The sequence below is a fragment of the Desmodus rotundus genome, chromosome 10 (assembly GCF_022682495.2).
Source record: "Desmodus rotundus isolate HL8 chromosome 10, HLdesRot8A.1, whole genome shotgun sequence".
Taxonomy (NCBI): Eukaryota; Metazoa; Chordata; class Mammalia; order Chiroptera; family Phyllostomidae; genus Desmodus; species Desmodus rotundus.
The window spans coordinates 68,427,407-68,443,942 of NC_071396.1; the positions used below are offsets into that span (position 1 = coordinate 68,427,407).

The window sequence follows — 16,536 nt, forward strand, 5'->3', positions numbered from 1 at the left end:
GTCTTAGTGGGGAGTTCCTGGAGGAAAGCATTGTGCTCTAGAATCCCTGGGGAGTTCTCAAGTTGAAGAAAAATCTCTCTCTTCAATGGATGAAAGGCAGCCAGCTGCTTGTAAAGTTACTGAGCTTTACAGTACTGGAAACACTCCCGTGACAAGCTGCTTGTTGGGGGGGGCGGGTTATGTGCATCCGAGTTAGGAGTAGATGACTAATGTTTGTAAGCACAGAATGAAGGAGCAGTTAGGAGCAGTATTTATAGGGATGCATTATATTGCCTCAGCACAATCCCCATGGAGATTTCTAGAAGTTTATGTCAAATTTGTAAAGCAAAATGACACAGGTCCGGGGTATTTTTGAAAACCCTAATGCATGTTGACATGAGTTTGAGGGAATAATGGCCTATCAGGGGCACGTCGCAGTACAAGTATTTAGCACAGAGAAAGCATTACTTTTGTGAGTTAGCTGCGGGCCAAGGGCTGTCTGCAATCTTCCAATGCAAGCTCCCCCACCCCCTCAAATAAACCTCTGGTGCGGGGAGAAAATAGACGCAGTTGCAGACCCTATATTTCCATCAATTTCAGAGAAATTATAAAGTTTCTGTCAAGGCTAAAAATCTAAACTAGCAAAGAGTCCATTTTTATTTTATTTAGGAAACCTGGCCCTACAGTATTTCGTGGTTAATAGTTTTTTCAGTTATTGTTAAGGCTTTTTTGTCCTGAGGTCATTATTTCCTCAGAAAGTTATTAAACTTTTCATGAAAATATCTAAGGTTTGACTGATGAAATATTAGTCTTTTAGTTTTACGAGTAATTTTGGGGCCAAGTTTGAAAAGAGAAATAATTACACTAGTGGAAATGACTATATCCTCCAAACTCTGTTCCAGAGTATAAAGAAGGGCAATTTAAACACACTTACCCACATGTCTACGAGTCATCCCTTTGGAAAATCTCTTACAACCAAAGCTTATTCTAAGTGGTAAAAAGGCTATTTTTCCTGCTGGTAGCAGCCCTGAACTTTGGGCTTCCTGTGGGGTTGGCTGGTTTCAAATCAATCACTGCAATATAGTATTTCTCACTTTCAAAGTCATACAAAGAAGCGTGGACTCCTCTGTGAACCTTTTCAGGATATTTCCCAGATTCCCTCCCTGAACTGAAGTGTACTGGCCGCAGCGGGAGAGGCAACAATGAAGCTGAGCAGCGGCCATCTCTTTATCTGGAGTTTGTCCTCCCAATCTGCCCACAGCCTTTTCTGTTCGTACAGAATCACCATACACTTAACAAGCTTGTACAGTAGGTCCTTGAATAACATCCTCTCGATCAACATTGTTTCCTTATAATGCTGATGAGATGCTCTAGGAACTTAACTCTCACTTATATCAGTTAGCCTATGGTAAAACTGGTTTCCTTATAATTGTTTCGCTTAAAGTTGCAGAATCTATCAAGGACATATTTAGGTCTGTGGTCCCTGAGCTCCTCAGGTTAGTAGTGAACGCCTCCACTCTCTAGCTCCATTCTACTTGCCGCAATTTCTCTCTTGTCGCACCCTCCAAAACATCCATCTCTGAGGCTGAACCGTGACATATTACTCCCTCGCTGCTAAATACAATACACACTTTCCATTACTACACTTTTTACCGAAGTCCGTCACTTAAGGCCTAATCTATGTGAATTTGTAATTTTCAGAAACACTATGTAATGTTATAATTTTCAGAGACTAAACACCTCCTGTGTAACATTTAATATGTGCTCCATCATCAGCACAGGACTTCAGGTTTAAAGAAAAGCAATTCTGACACACATCAATTAACTGTAATTTACAGGCACGCTCAGAAAGGTTCATTGCGTGGCTAACAGATGGTTGCGGAGGAATTTAAATCTCAAGAGTCTATCTTTGTGCAAACCCCCCTGCCTTTTAATGATCATAAAACCCTTTAAATTTTGTCTATCAGACTTAGGTACATAAATATGTAAAGAGATGACTGTTTACCATCAAACACAATATTTCACCAAGCCTTGCCAGGAAAGAGCAAATACACACTTCCGGTCACATTTGACTACGCACTTTTTCCACTCTGTCAGCTTATTGACCTCATATCTTAGTCTATTCACACTTCACATCTTCCACCTACTTTCCATTAGAGTGATGAAAGCAGGTATGTATTCCACAGGAAAGAGAGAAGTGGGTAATTCTCTGAAAAAGGCTTTCAACATCACTGCAGCTTCTCTGTGGCACATTTTGTCCCATTTAAATTTGTCAGCATTAAACTTGGCGTCCAGTTCTTCACGGTATTGCTGAAAGTCAAGGAACACAGACAATATTTAATGAGCTTTGACTACCTGACATCACCTTTGAAAACTGTCATAACACAAACTATTAAAAAGCCAATATCTACTAAGCCTAACTTTTTAAAAGGTGTTTAAAGAAATGAAAGTTGTTTTTTGAATTAACTTTTAAAAATGGGTTTTCTAAAATCTTTTCAGAACAATGTTAATCTTGAAATCACTTGCTAATTCTACACGAATACAGGAGTTCTTTACTGCGGCCACAGTCTTATTTGTGCGGTTTGGCAGAACGCCGCCTGTCTGCACATGGTAGTGCACTGTCAGGTTTTGACGAAGCTTCCATTTCTCTGTTACCCATGATCCCTCCCTCTTGTCATCCTTTTCTAAATGAGATCATGAATGTATGCCTCTCGGCTAGTTCCCATCCAGAATGAGAAATATCCCAACAGAGAAGCTCTGATCTCACTGCAGCATGCAAACCAAGGACATCTCCCTGGAGCAGTTACGGCAGTTTTATGCCAAAACTTACGCGTGCCCTCCGCGTGTTTGCGCGCCTGTCCAGTCCTTCGTAAGGGTCGGAACACTGCGTAAATACTCAAACCACTAAGTCTCCATGAGTTCTTTTTGTATTATACACTCTACATTATCAATTCATTTCCTTGGCAGTGCCACCTATTATCCATGTTTCTTTTACAAAGTCAAACTCACTTTCTCTTGCTCCCTTGAACTACAGATTCTGCTAATAATAGCAGGTAGTTGTAGTCAGTTACTTGATTGACCCTGACTGCTCCAAGAAGGATACTTAGAAAGACAGCTTGGAAAACTCTCAATTTCTTTTAAGTCCCCTGCTTTATTCCCATGAGAAGCCTAATTCTTCCAGCCTTAAACATGCATAATTTTCACATCTACTTTTTCCTTCCAAGGAGCAGCTCATTAACCACCCCAGAAATAAACACTCTCATGGCTCCCAAAGCCTGCGAAACAAGGGTGCCCTGGCAGGACACATCTTTTAGAGAGAGACAGACATGATTTCAAGCCATGCTTTGATGACATCAAAAGGTTGTTCTTCTTGTCCTTGAGAGGCTCTCAACATACAGCTTATCAATCACCCCTTTGCTGATGCACTTAGTAAAGCACTGAAGCATACATACAAAACTCTTCCTAGAACAAAAGAGCATAGACTGGAATCTAAGGAAAGGATGCATGAGACTCATTCTTTGCCTTTAGGCATCTTGTAGTCCAGTGGTTACAAATATTTCATTAGTCATAATACTAATTTATGCTATGAATGCTATGCAGTCATGAAGGACAATTGAACTCTACTAGGGCAAAGTTTTGAGGACCCACAGAGTTGCCAGGGGAAGAGGAAATATGAGGGTGTCCTGGACAGAAGAAACTGCTTGAGCAGTGATACAAATGCAAGGAGGCCCAGTAGGTCTGGGGAACTACAGTTAGTTCAGTGTTGCTGATATATCGTGGGCAAGGAGGAGACCAGAGGTGACTGGACTTTATTCTGTAGGCGGTGAGGCAACATGAAATGTTTCCAAGCAAGAGAAGAGAAGTGACATTTATCTTTTCTTACAGCCAGGTGCAGAACTGATTTGGAAATGTGGGGCTCTTGGCACTGGTTAAGGAGCAGGCTAGAGGAAAGGAAATAAGCTATTGGACCATGGCACCATTTCTAGTGATGGACAATCAAATACTAACCTGGATAAGCAGTTGTAAGAAAGAAGAATTAAAAAATGTCCTTGAGGGAAAATTCTCAAAAATACGTGATGACTATGGAGCTACTACTCTCAAGGAACATGGGTGAAGGATTCCACCTTGGCGCACCCCGCTACCTTGCTCAGCTCCTTGGTATCTCACAGAAAAGAGATGATACACTCATCTAGAGCCCCAGTTAATGCACCTGATGAAAAGTGAACACTGCCAGATCACCTGGCCGGCAAGGCTTAAGGTTTCAGTCCCAAAGGATATACTTGCATATATGCCAGACAACAATGGTGTGAAAGTAGACCATAATGGCACGAAACTAAAATTACACAAAAACCTGAAAAATTGACAGATGTGTGGAGATTAAACAATGTGCTATTGAGCAACTAATGGATCAGAAGAGAAATCAAAAGAGAAATTTTAAAAAACTCTCAAGGTAAGCAAAAAAGGAAACATAACATACCAAACTTTGCAGGATGCAGGAAAGGCAGTTAGGAGGGAAGTTCAGAGTAATTAAATGCCTACCTCAAAAAAACAAAAAAAGTCTCAAACAACCTATGGTTTACACCTCAAGAAAATAAGAGAAGACCAAATGAAGCCCAAAGTTACCATGAGGAAGTTAATATTGAAGACCAGAGCAGAAATAAATGAATAGATATTAAAAAGACAATAGAGAAGATCAATGTAACAAAGAGCTATGTTTTTAAAAGATAAACAAAATTGAAAAGCCTTTACTTAGATTCATCAAGATAAAATAAGGGAGAACTCAAATAAAATCAGAAATGAAACAGGAGAGGTTATAACTGATACCACAGAAATATGAAGGATCACAAGGTACTACTATGAACAATTACATTCCATCAAATTTACAACCTAGAAGAAACAGATAAATTCCTGGAAACATATAACATACCCAAACTGAGTCATAATACAATAGAAAATCTGAACATACTGATTACTAGTAAGGACAATGAATCAGTAATAAAAAGCCCCCCAATAAACAAAAGTCCAGGACCAGATGGCTTCACTGGTAAATTCTACCAAACATTAAAAGCAGAATTATTACCAATCATTCTCAAACTCTTCCCGAAACCAGAGGAGGAGGAAACTCTTCTAAACTCATCTTAAGTGGCCGGCATCATAGTGACACTAAAACCAGACAAGAATGCCGCAAGAAAAGAAAATTAACAGGCTAATATTCCTGATGAACAGAGATACAAAAATTCTTAATGACATAGTAGCAAACCATTAAAAAGATCACTACATTGATAAATCAATTAAACAATACACATTATAATCAAGTAGGATTTACTCCAGGGATGCCGGGATAGTTTAACATCTATGAATCGGCCAATGTGATACAACACATTAACAAAATGAAGGATAAAAATAATGTCATCATCTCAATGGATACAGGAGCATTTGACAAAATTCAACACCCATTTATGAAAAAACTTCAGAGAGTGTGTGTGGAGGGAATATAACACAACATAATAAAGGCTATAAATGACAAGCCTACAGCTACTGTCGTGCTCAATTTTGAAAAGCTGAAAGTCTTTCCTGTAACAGAGAGAGCAAAGATGCCTACTCTTATCACTTTTATTCTTTTAGTGTTAGAAGTCCTAGCAAGAGTCAAATAGATAAATAAATAAATAAATACGCATTCAAATCAGGAAGGAAGAAGTAAAACAATCATTATTTGCAGATGACATGATCTCATATATAGAAAACCCTAAAGACACCATAAAAACACTGTTAGGTCTAATAAACAAATTCAGTAGAGTGGCAGGACACAAATTAATAGGCAAAAATCCGCTGTGTTTCTCTACACTAATACAAAACTACCAGAAAGGGAAATAAAGAATACAGTCCCAATTAAAATTGCATCAAAAAAGAATAAAATACCTAAACATGTTTTTGATCAAGGGTTTGAAAGAACTGTATATTGAAAACTACAGAACATTCATAAAAGAAATTGAAGAAGAAAGCAACAATGGAAAGATATTTTGTGCTGGTGAATTGGAATAATCAATATAGTTAAAATGTCCATACCGCCCAATGCAATCTACAGCTTCAGTGCAATTCCTATAAATATTCCAATGGCATTTTGCAAAGAAACAGAACAAGTAATCCTAAACTTTGAAACCACACAAAACCAATCTTGAGAATGAAAAGCGAAGCTGGAGGCATCATGTTCTTGATTTTAAACTACATTACACATGGTACTTAAAATAGCACGGTAATGGCATGAAAACAGACACATATACTATTGAAACAGAATAGAGAGCCCAGAAATAAAACCACACATATAAGATCAATTGGTTTATGACAAAATGAGCCAAGAATATACAATGAAGAAAGAACAATTTCTTTAATAAATGGTGTTGGAAACACTGACCAGCCACATGCAAAAGAATGAAACTTGACCCATTTCTTATGCCATACACAAAAATTAACTGAGAACAGATCAAATACTTGAACGTAAGACCTGAAACCATAAAACTCCTAGAAGAAAACATAGGCAGTACGCTGATGATTTTTTAAACCTCACACCAAAAGCAAAAGCAACAAAAGCAAAAATAAACAGGTAGAATGACATCATACCAAAAAGCTTCTAAACAGCAAATAAATCAACAATGAAAAAGCAACCTACTGAATGTGAGAGAACATTTGCAAATCATATATCTGATAAGAGGCTAGTATCCAAAATATATAGAGAACTTATACAGCTCAATAGCAAAAAAATTTAATCCGATTTAAAAATGGGCAGAAGATCTTAATACACATTTTTGCAAAGAAGACATACAAATGACCGACAGGCACATGAAAGGGTGTCAACATCACTCACCACCAGGGAGATGAAAGCCAAAGCCACAATGTGTATCACCTCACACCTGCTAGAAGGGCTATTATCAAAAAGACAAAAAACAGCAAGTGTTGGTGAGGATGAGGAGGAAAAGGAACAGTTGTACATTGTTGGTGGGAAGGCCAATCATTGCAGCCACTATAAAAAACAGTATAGAGATGGCTCAATAAGCTAAAAATAAATTTATCATATGTCTGATAAAAAACAAAAACACTAACTCAAAAATATATATGTACCCCTCTGTTCACTGCAGCATTATTTCAATTGCTAAGATATGTAAATAATCTGTGTCCATCAATGAGTGAAGAGGTAAATAGTTGCATATAATACATATTATATATATATATATGTTGTATATATAATTCAGTCATCTTTTAAAAGAATGAAATCGTGAAATAAGTCAGATAGAGAAAGCAATTACTACATACTGTATGGTCTCACTTTTATTGTGACATCACGAAAAGTTCACAGATACAGACTGGTGGTTGCCAAAGACAGGGGTGTTGAAAGAGGAAATGGGTAAAGGGGATCAAAAGATAAAAAGGGAAATAATTTAAAAATCAGTGATGAATTGAACATGAGACTCAGAGGGAGAAGTAACAGCCCAAGATGGGGCTCATCTCAGATTACTAGCTGGAGTAATGGGCAAATGGAAGTGTCATTTACAGGAAATACAGGAGGAGAAAAATGCTTTTCATCCATTGCTTGGTATCACTGCTGTAAAGCAAAGGGGAAATGGTGTTCAAATGGGCAGGAAGCACCAGCGAGGGCAGAATAATTCAAATTCATTTCCTACGTACCCCTGCCATAGGAAGCTCCCGGAACACTAATGTGGCCATGATTCCAACCCTCGGTGGTGCCCAGTCACCTAAAAGGCAACATGGCTCCAATGTCAAGAGCAGGCTCAAGAACCAGATTCTTTAGGTTTTACCCCAATTCCACTGCTGACTGGTTGTATGGCTGGTGCCTCAAGTTTCTCACTGTATAATAGGAATATCAACATGACCTCAAAGAGATTAAGTCAGATGACAATGCAAAGCTCAGGGGGCAGGGCCTGCCACACAGTGCTCGGTACATGCCAGCTGCTGGTACTTCCCCCTTCTCTAGTATTACCTTTAGTTTTATCACTAGGGGAAACACATGCGTATGTGGTTGCGGATATTTGAGTAATAATATCATTTTGTCTTGTCTGGATGGCCAGTGAGAGAAAGAATATCTTCTATCAGTTTCAGCCGGGGCAGACTGGCACATGGGAGCGGAGCTGGTATGTCTGTGGTCCTGAGTGTGAAACCATGTAAATCTGGTGTTGCCTTTACCTTGCCAAAGGCAGGCAGCACTTAACGGTTAAAGAAGTCATGTTTTCCGTCCAGTGCTAATGAGAACACTACGCCAGGGTCAGAGCCATGTCCTCAAATCTCCTCTGGCAAACAGACAGTCTGTTTCCATTTCTGAGGTCGTTTTGTAACAATGCCTTCGGCTTCAAAAACCAGTTCAGGAAGGAAAACCAGCAGAGCAGGTCACTAATTATAAAACATTTAGAGAAGCCTCAGAATAATTCCGTGAGTCAAAAAAGAAAATCTTGCACGTCAAATAGTCTGCCTTCTTCCCTAAAATATATTCCCCAGTGTTTGGCTCAAATTTCTGTCATTTGAGGGGGGAACCATCATTGAAACACCAAAGTATGAAATTGGTTCCAAATGATCTGAGGCCTTAAATCCAGGAATGGGCTCCGCTGCCTGGGCCCGGGGTGGCTCCAACTAGCAGCTTCCCCTAGGTTCCTGTTAGTCTCCCCAGGCCCTGAAAGCAGGAGACTCAGCTGGCCCGTTCAGGGTACATTAGTGTCAGTGTCACCCGCCTGGCACAATGGTTTTTGTTAATGGTCTTCTCCCACACATATTCCTAGAGAAAACAGCCTAACAGATGAAAGCACAACAAAATAGTGTAAAGTTTGTACAAGGAGAGAAATAAAGACCCCTTTAATATATCAAGTTACAATGCCTTTCTAACTGCAATATTCCCGCTTTTGTTCACTGGCCCCGATTTTCTTCACATTGGCTTTCCTGGCACTCAAACCACGAAAACATCTGGACTACACTTTTCGGACTAATCAGAGATGGAATAAATAGGCCGAAACTACATAGAACTGATGCGAGGAGAAAAGGGACTTCTCACCAAATGTGATCTAGAAATGCGTGTGCCAATAAGGACACTTTGAAGGAGTTATTAGCCTATAATCAGCATTTTTCCATCAAAGATTAGCTAGAGAAAAGCAATGTCTGCTATGATGTTAAAATTCATGCATACAAGAAACGCCATGCAATGTATTCTCTTCTTGGTTATTTAAAAAGAGAACTTTAAATCACATTCATCACGTTTCTGTCTGTCTCTCCTCTCTCTCTCTCTCTCTCACACACACACACACACACACACGCACACACACACAAACAGGAGCCAGTAAGAATGTGTTGAAACAGAGCTTCCTGATTCTGAAGAGATGGTTAGAGGGAGACAGTCTAATTATCTTTAAGAAAAAAATTTATTTTTTTGACTTCATTTTGATTCTCTGACTCTACAGATATAAACAAAGCTTTAACCGAAAATAGTGTTAGCCTTCATCCTCAGACTGATACATTTGTGCAGCCGCATATAACAACCATACCTATGAGAACCTGAGACTCAAGCAGATTCAATTTAGAAAGCATAAATCTTAAGGAGACATTAGGGATTCTCCTGCCTTCCAAAAGAACCTGTGCCAGTATTTAGTGATCTCTACTCCCAGGGAAGTCGCAAGTCCCCCGCGTGCCTGGCCCTTACCACCACTGGCAAAGTATGGTGCACTGCTCTGATCTCCCTTCACAACGAACTTACAATCATCTGCAACAATTCAGGTAACTGACCCCCCCCCCCCCCCCCCACCGCTGTTAGGACCTCCTGGTCTGCCTCAGGCCCTGCCCCATAGAAAGCCGCAGCAACAACTGAGTGTGGTGTCCGGCTGGGGCTCTGCGCAGGGCTGCTTCGTGGGACAGGACGAACTGTCAGATCCAAGTTGTGGCCTGAGGCTCAGCCTGCTCAGTCCTCCCCTCCTTCCCTTATCTCTCGGAAGCGCTATTCTCCAACAACCCTCTTCTGCTAACTTCTCCCCAGAATCTGCTTTCTGGAGCTTCCAATAGATACGGCCTATTTATTCTCAGTTTCCACTTAGAAAAACATCTTGTCAGATTTCTACATAAAAACTTGGAAACTGCTGATAGAATTTCTCAAAACACGTACAAAAATGAATTAATGAAGAGATGCTTTTTCACCTCTATACATTTCCTTTTAATAGATCTGAACAGAAGCAGGTTCACTTTTCCCTCTCCCTGAGACTTTTTCTGAGGGATTCATCATTTAAATTGCTTGTGTTTCCATGCCCACCAGCCAGAGTGATCCCAGGGCAGGCGGGCAGGGAGTCTTCATTGTGTTTGCCCACTGCCAGATGAAGTAGTATATTTTCCTGGACATTTATGAGAAAAGCTTTGCTTTTCTAATGACTTTTTTCCCTTACTGAACGATAGAGTTCACCACCCTATATAAGTAAGGAAGCAAAGTAAAAGAATTCACATTGCATGGGTGCTTTTATATGTAGGAACCAACGTTACTTTAAAATGGAATTTGGTTTTAGAGCTGCTGAGTATTGTAGCAGTTATGGCCATCCTACAATTCTTATAAAGACTTTCATTAAAAGGAGAACCAAAGAATATTTCTGAATATAAAGCAACTGGTAATGGAAATAAGGGCTCAGACAATAATTGGCTTAATGAATTCCATGACTGAGAGGAACACAGCAAACTACAGTGTTTAACCCCCAAAACAGTGGTGGGACATTTCAACTTTTCAAACTAAAGACAAGCAGCAGTTTTGATGGTGAATTGATGTGTCATCTCATTGTCATTGGTTTTTATCGTTGTTTTAGTTTAAAAGGATACACAACTCAGGACAATGGAACACCACCTAATCATAGGTATAGAGGAGAACTAGGCAGGGACAAGTGATAGTGTCAAAACAACACTAAAGGACTCGATATCTGATGCTTGTGTGAACTGGGTCTGGCTAGCTTAGGTCTCCAACTAGGAAGAGAGAAAATGTTTGTTACCTTGACTTTGGCAGTACATCCTGAAAGTCGAAAAATTCCTTCAGATTCCAAACCCGATTCCTCAACTTTCTCAAAAAACTAGAAAGCAATGATACATTACAAAAATAAATACCTCCAATACAATTACAAATAGTAAAATAATACTGTTGATGACAACAAATGATAAATTACCAAGGATTATACGTGCTCGGTACTGGAACATCGTGTTAAGTGTATGCAACCACCCCATGAGGTCTCTCCGAGTAAATGGGGGCTTCGAGGTGTTGTACCACTTTCCCAAGATTGACCATAAACATAATGGCACTGACTCACTGAAGTCTGTGCTCTTCGCCACTCACGTATGCTGCCCGGTAACTTTTCTAAAAGGTGACTACTACATGTCTTTCTGCAGACTGACCGGTAAGAAAAAATTCTAAATTCACTCTCAGTACTTGCAGCCGCTCTGGCTAACAAACTATAAAACTCTACAAATATGACCACGGAGGTAGGAATTGTAAACGTTTATAGCTCCTGTGAACTCTCACGGTGATGATGATGGTGTTAAAATAATAATAATAATCTACTAACATTGATGGTGTACATTTCGTGTGTTAGATACTGTTCTCAATACTTCACACCAATCAACTCATTTAAATCCTCACAATAACCCTATGGGGAGGTTCTATTAGAATCCTCATTCTACCGCTGAGGAGACTGAGGCATGGTAAGGATGAATACTTGCCAACTTCACACAAGAGCAGACCTACAGTCTCAGCTATTTTCCCTTCAGGATATGATGGAGCCTGAAACTAGGATAGTTCTTGCAGGTACAGAGACAAATAGATATTTAGGAGGAAGAAACCCGCTCACAAGAAAAGACTCTCCCATGGGAGTACAAACGTAACATCTCAGGCTGTCTTACATGAGGAACACTTAACATCAGGAGGAACAGTAGCGGACATTTACTGAGTTGCTAATGCAACGTAAACCTGCATGTAGTTGAACTATCGTTTATTGTGCACCTTCCATTTGCTACGGCCTTTGCCAGGCTTCTGCACTGACATAGCAATATAAATTCATGTATTGAATCTTCTCCGTCTTGGGTTTTTATTTATTTTCTTCAAACTCTGTCCTGTACACAGAGGAAAAGGGCACAATTCTGGTTCTAATTCAAGAATGGAAAAGAAAATCTTAGAGTCACCATGGACTTTGATCTTGATTATATACCGTGTTCCTTTTCACACCTACCTCTTGCTAGCTGTGTGTTTTTGGGTAGGCACCTCACTTCACTAAGTTGTCTCATCAGTAGAAGGGAGATGCTGACACCAACCTCCTCTGGCTGCTCAGTGCTGATGAAATGTGACAGGATTTCACTGGCACAGCCCTGAGCAGGAGAGGCGCCCTACAGACAGGCCCATGCACACTGGCATGTCGCCAGCATCCTCTGCCATCCTCCCTTGTCCCATTGGCAGCCAATTAGTCACCTGATTTGAGGAGTAGCTCAACTTGAGGTACTAGTAGCAAAATTTAGAAAGATAGTGAAGAGAGGTAGAAATATTACTGTGAATAATGTAAGTATATGTTTCCTCAGTCAGTATTTTCACAAACCACTTAAAAGCTCAATTTAAAGTTCAGTAGGATTTGTGTTTAGGACTTTCAATTTTAATTGTACCATTGGATGTCACTGTTAAGTAAATGCATAATCAGGTAAACTGGTGTAAACTGCTGGGTATAAAAAATGCTATTTAAAGCACATGACCCATTTACCAATGATAGACTCTAGCATATGATAGTTCAAATAATACCACTTTCAAAACTTCCCAAGCCAAAATTCTTATTTATCTAACTCTATCCTAGTTTCCTAGTCATACCTAAAAGACTACCATAACAAGCTGATTTTACACTGTATTAAGCTTTGTTTGGAAAATTCATTTAAATGATTGCAAATACGGATTTTGAAACACTCAACCTATGATATATCTCAGCAAATACTTGCATGATCAGTAAATATATTGCTCATAATTAATGGTCATCTTTTATCTCAGACAGAATAATAAAATATGCACAAACACATACATATGCACAAATATATTTTTTGTCCAAAAATCATTTTCATTTTTAGATATATTTTATTGATTATACTATTACAGTTGTCCCATTTTATTTCCCTTTTACTCCCCTCCACCCTGCATCTCCCCTTTCACCATCATTCCCCACCTTACTTTATGTCCATGGGTCCTACATATGAGTTCTTTGGCTTCTTCATTTCCCATACTATTTTCCCTCCCCGTCTACTTTGTGCCTACCATTTATGCTTCTTATTCCCTGCACCTTTCTCTCATTCTCCACCCTCCCCACCCCCTTCTGATAACCCTCCATGTGATCTCCATTTCTGTGATTCTGTTCCTGTTCTAGTTGTTTGCTTAGTTTTTGTTTTTAGGTTCGGTTGTTGATAGTTGTATTTGTTGTCATTTTACTATTTATAGTTTCGATCATCTTCTTTTTCTTAGATAAGCCCCTTTAACATTTCATATAGTAAGGGCTTGGTGATGATGAACTCCTTTAACTTGACCTTATCTCAGAAGTACCTTATCTGCTGACCCATTCTAAATGATAGCTTTGCTGGATAGAGTAATCTTGGATGTAGGTCCTTGCCTTTCATGACTTGGAATACTTCTTTCCAGCCCCTTCTTGCCTGTAAGGTTTCTTTTGAGGAATCAGCTGAGGGATTTGAGGGATAGCTTTATGGGAACTCCTTTCTAGGTAACTGTCTTTTCTCTTGCTGCTTTAAAGATTCTCTCCTTACCTTTAATCTTGGGTAATGTAATTATGATGTGCCTTGGTGTGTGCTTCCTTGAGTCCAACTTCTTTAGGACTCTCTGAGCTTCCTGGACTTCCTGGAAGTCTATTTCCTTTGCCAGATTAGAGAAGTTCTCCTTCATTATTTTTTTCAAATAAGTTTTCAATGTTTTGTTCTTCCTCTTCTCTTTCTGGTACCCCTATGATTTGGATGTTGAAACATTTAAAGTTGTCCCGGAGGTACCTAAGCCTCTCCCCATTTTTCTGAATTGTTTTTCATTCTGTTTTGGTTGAATGCTTATTTCTTCCTTCTGGTCCAAATCGTTGATTTGAGTCCTGGTTTCCTTTCTGTCATTGTTGATTCCCTGTACATTTTCCTTTATTTCACTTTGCATAGCTGTCACTTTTTCCTCCAGTTTGCAACCATATTCAACCATTTCTGTTAGCACCCCAATTACCAGTGTTTTGAACTGTGCATCTGATAGATTGGCTATCTCTTCATCACTTAGTTGTATTTTTTCTGGAGCTTTGATCTCTTCTTTCATTTGGGCCATTTTTTCTTTTTCTTTTTTTTTTGTCTCAGCACACCTGTTACTAGTAAGGGGCAGAGCCTTACTCATCAGGGCGGGGCAACCCATGTGGTTGCATTGTGGTACTGTATGTATGGGAGAGGTCAGGGAAGGAACAATGCAGCTTGCTCCGCTCTCAGCTGGCTTTCAGTCATTTTCTATGCTACCCACAAGCAAATTGGCCCCTTTTGGTGCTGATTCTCAAGTGGGTGGGCTTGTGTAAATTCTAGGACCCTGTGGGTCTCTCCAGCAAACTCTCCTGTGAGACTGGGAGTTTCTCCCACCACCTCAACCACCCCCCCCCAGATTTTTACAGCCAGAGATTTTGAGGCTTTATTTCTCCACGTTGGAACCTTGGGTTGCTCAGTTTGTCATGCTCCCCAGTTGTTCCTCCTGGTTTATCTGCACACAATTGTGGCCCGCCCGCTCTGCCAGTCACCGCCTGGCCTGGTCCTCCCGCCTCCATCTCACTTGCCCCAGTCCTCTAGCCACCATCTTGCCACCAGTCCTCTCCACCTCAGCTCCCTATCTCCACCCCTCCTACCAGTCTGGGCAAATGTTTCTTGTTTAACTCCTTGGTTGTTGGACTTCCAGACAGTTTGACTTTCTGGCAGTTCTATTTATATTTGTTTTTAAATTTGTTGTTGTCCTTCTTTGATTGTGTGAGGAGGCAAAATGTATCTACCTATTCCTCCATCTTGGCCAGAAGTCACCACAAATCATATTTTTTATTTTATTTTATTATTTATTTTATCGTTCAATTAGAATTGTCTGAATTTCCACCGTTTCACTCCCCCCCACCCCAGCCAAACCCACCTCCCTCCCTTGCTTCCACCCTCCCCCTTGGTTTTGTCCATGTGTCCTTTATTGTAGTTCCTGAAAACCCTTCCTTCCTTACCCCCATTATCCCCTCCACCTCCCCTCAGTTACTGTCAGATTCTTCTTAATTTCAATGTCTCTGGTTATATTTTGCTTGTTTTTCCTTTTGTTGATTATGTTCCAGTTAAAGGTAAGATCATATGGCATTTGTCCTTCCCTGCCTGGCTTATTTCACTTAGCATAATGCTCTCCAGTTCCATCTATGCTGTTGCAAAGGGTAGGAGCTCCTTTTTTCTCTCTGCTGTGTAGTATTCCATTGTATAAATGTACCATAGTTTTTTGATCCACTCATTTACCAATGGGCACTTAGGTTGCTTCCAACATTTGGTTATTGTAAATTGTGCTGCTATGAACATTGGAGTGCATAGGTTCTTTTGGATTGGTGTTTCAGGGTTCTTAGCATATAATCCTAGCAGTGGAATTTCTGGATCAAAAGGCAGTTCCATTTTTAGTTTTCTGAGGAAATTCCATACTGTTTTCCACAATGGCTGCACGAGTCTGCATTCACATCAACAGTGCAGTAGGGTTCTCCTTTCTCTGCATCCTCCAACACTTGTTTGTTGATTTGTTTATGATGGCTGTTCTGACAGGTGTGAAGTGGTATCTCATTGTGGTTTTAATTTGCATCTGTCTGATGGCTAGTGATGCTGAGCATCTTTTCATATGTCTCTGGGCCCTTTGTATGTCCTCTTTGGAGAAGTGTCTGTTCCAGTCTTTTGCCCATTTTTTAATTGGGTTGTTTGTCTTTCTGGAGTGGAGTCGTTTGAGTTCTTTATATATTTTGGAGATCAGACCTTTGTCTGAGGTATCATTGGCAAATATGTTTTCCCATACTGTTGGTTCTCTTCATTTTAATGCTGTTTTCTTTAGCCATGCAGAAACTTTTTAATTTGATGAGGTCCCATTTGTTCATTCTTTCCTTTATGTCCCTTGCTTTAGGGGACGTGTCTGTGAGGATGTTGCTGTGTGGAATATCTGAGGTTTTCCTGCCATGTTTCCTCTAGGACTTTTATGGTGTCATGATTTATATTTAAGTCTTTTATCCACCTTGAATTTATTTGTGTGTATGGTATAAGTTAGCAAGGGAGTTTCATTTTTTTTTTTTTTTTGCATGTAGCTGTCTAGATCTCCCAATACCATTTGTTGAAGAGGCTATTTTTACTTCATCTTATGCTTCTTCCCCCTTTGTCAAATATTAATTGACCATAGAGATATGGGCTTATTTCTGGGCTCTCTGTTCTGTTCCATTGGTCTATGTGTCTGTTCTTACACCAGTACCAAACTGTTTTGATTACTGTGGCCTTGTAATACAGTTTGAT

General features: G+C 39.8%; 1 protein-coding gene across 2 annotated transcripts in view; it reads right to left on the reverse strand.

Annotated features, from left to right (window-relative positions):
- ARHGAP28 (Rho GTPase activating protein 28) overlaps positions 1-16,536 on the reverse strand; it is a 205,399-nt gene that overhangs the window by 23,993 nt on the left and 164,870 nt on the right. For both annotated transcript variants that reach the window (XM_045187954.3, XM_045187955.3), the window contains exons 11-12: positions 10,992-11,069; positions 2,127-2,289 (exon numbers count right to left, since the gene is read on the reverse strand). In XM_045187954.3, coding sequence (XP_045043889.2) covers positions 2,127-2,289; positions 10,992-11,069 — 241 coding nt within the window. The remainder of the gene's footprint in view (positions 1-2,126; positions 2,290-10,991; positions 11,070-16,536) is intronic.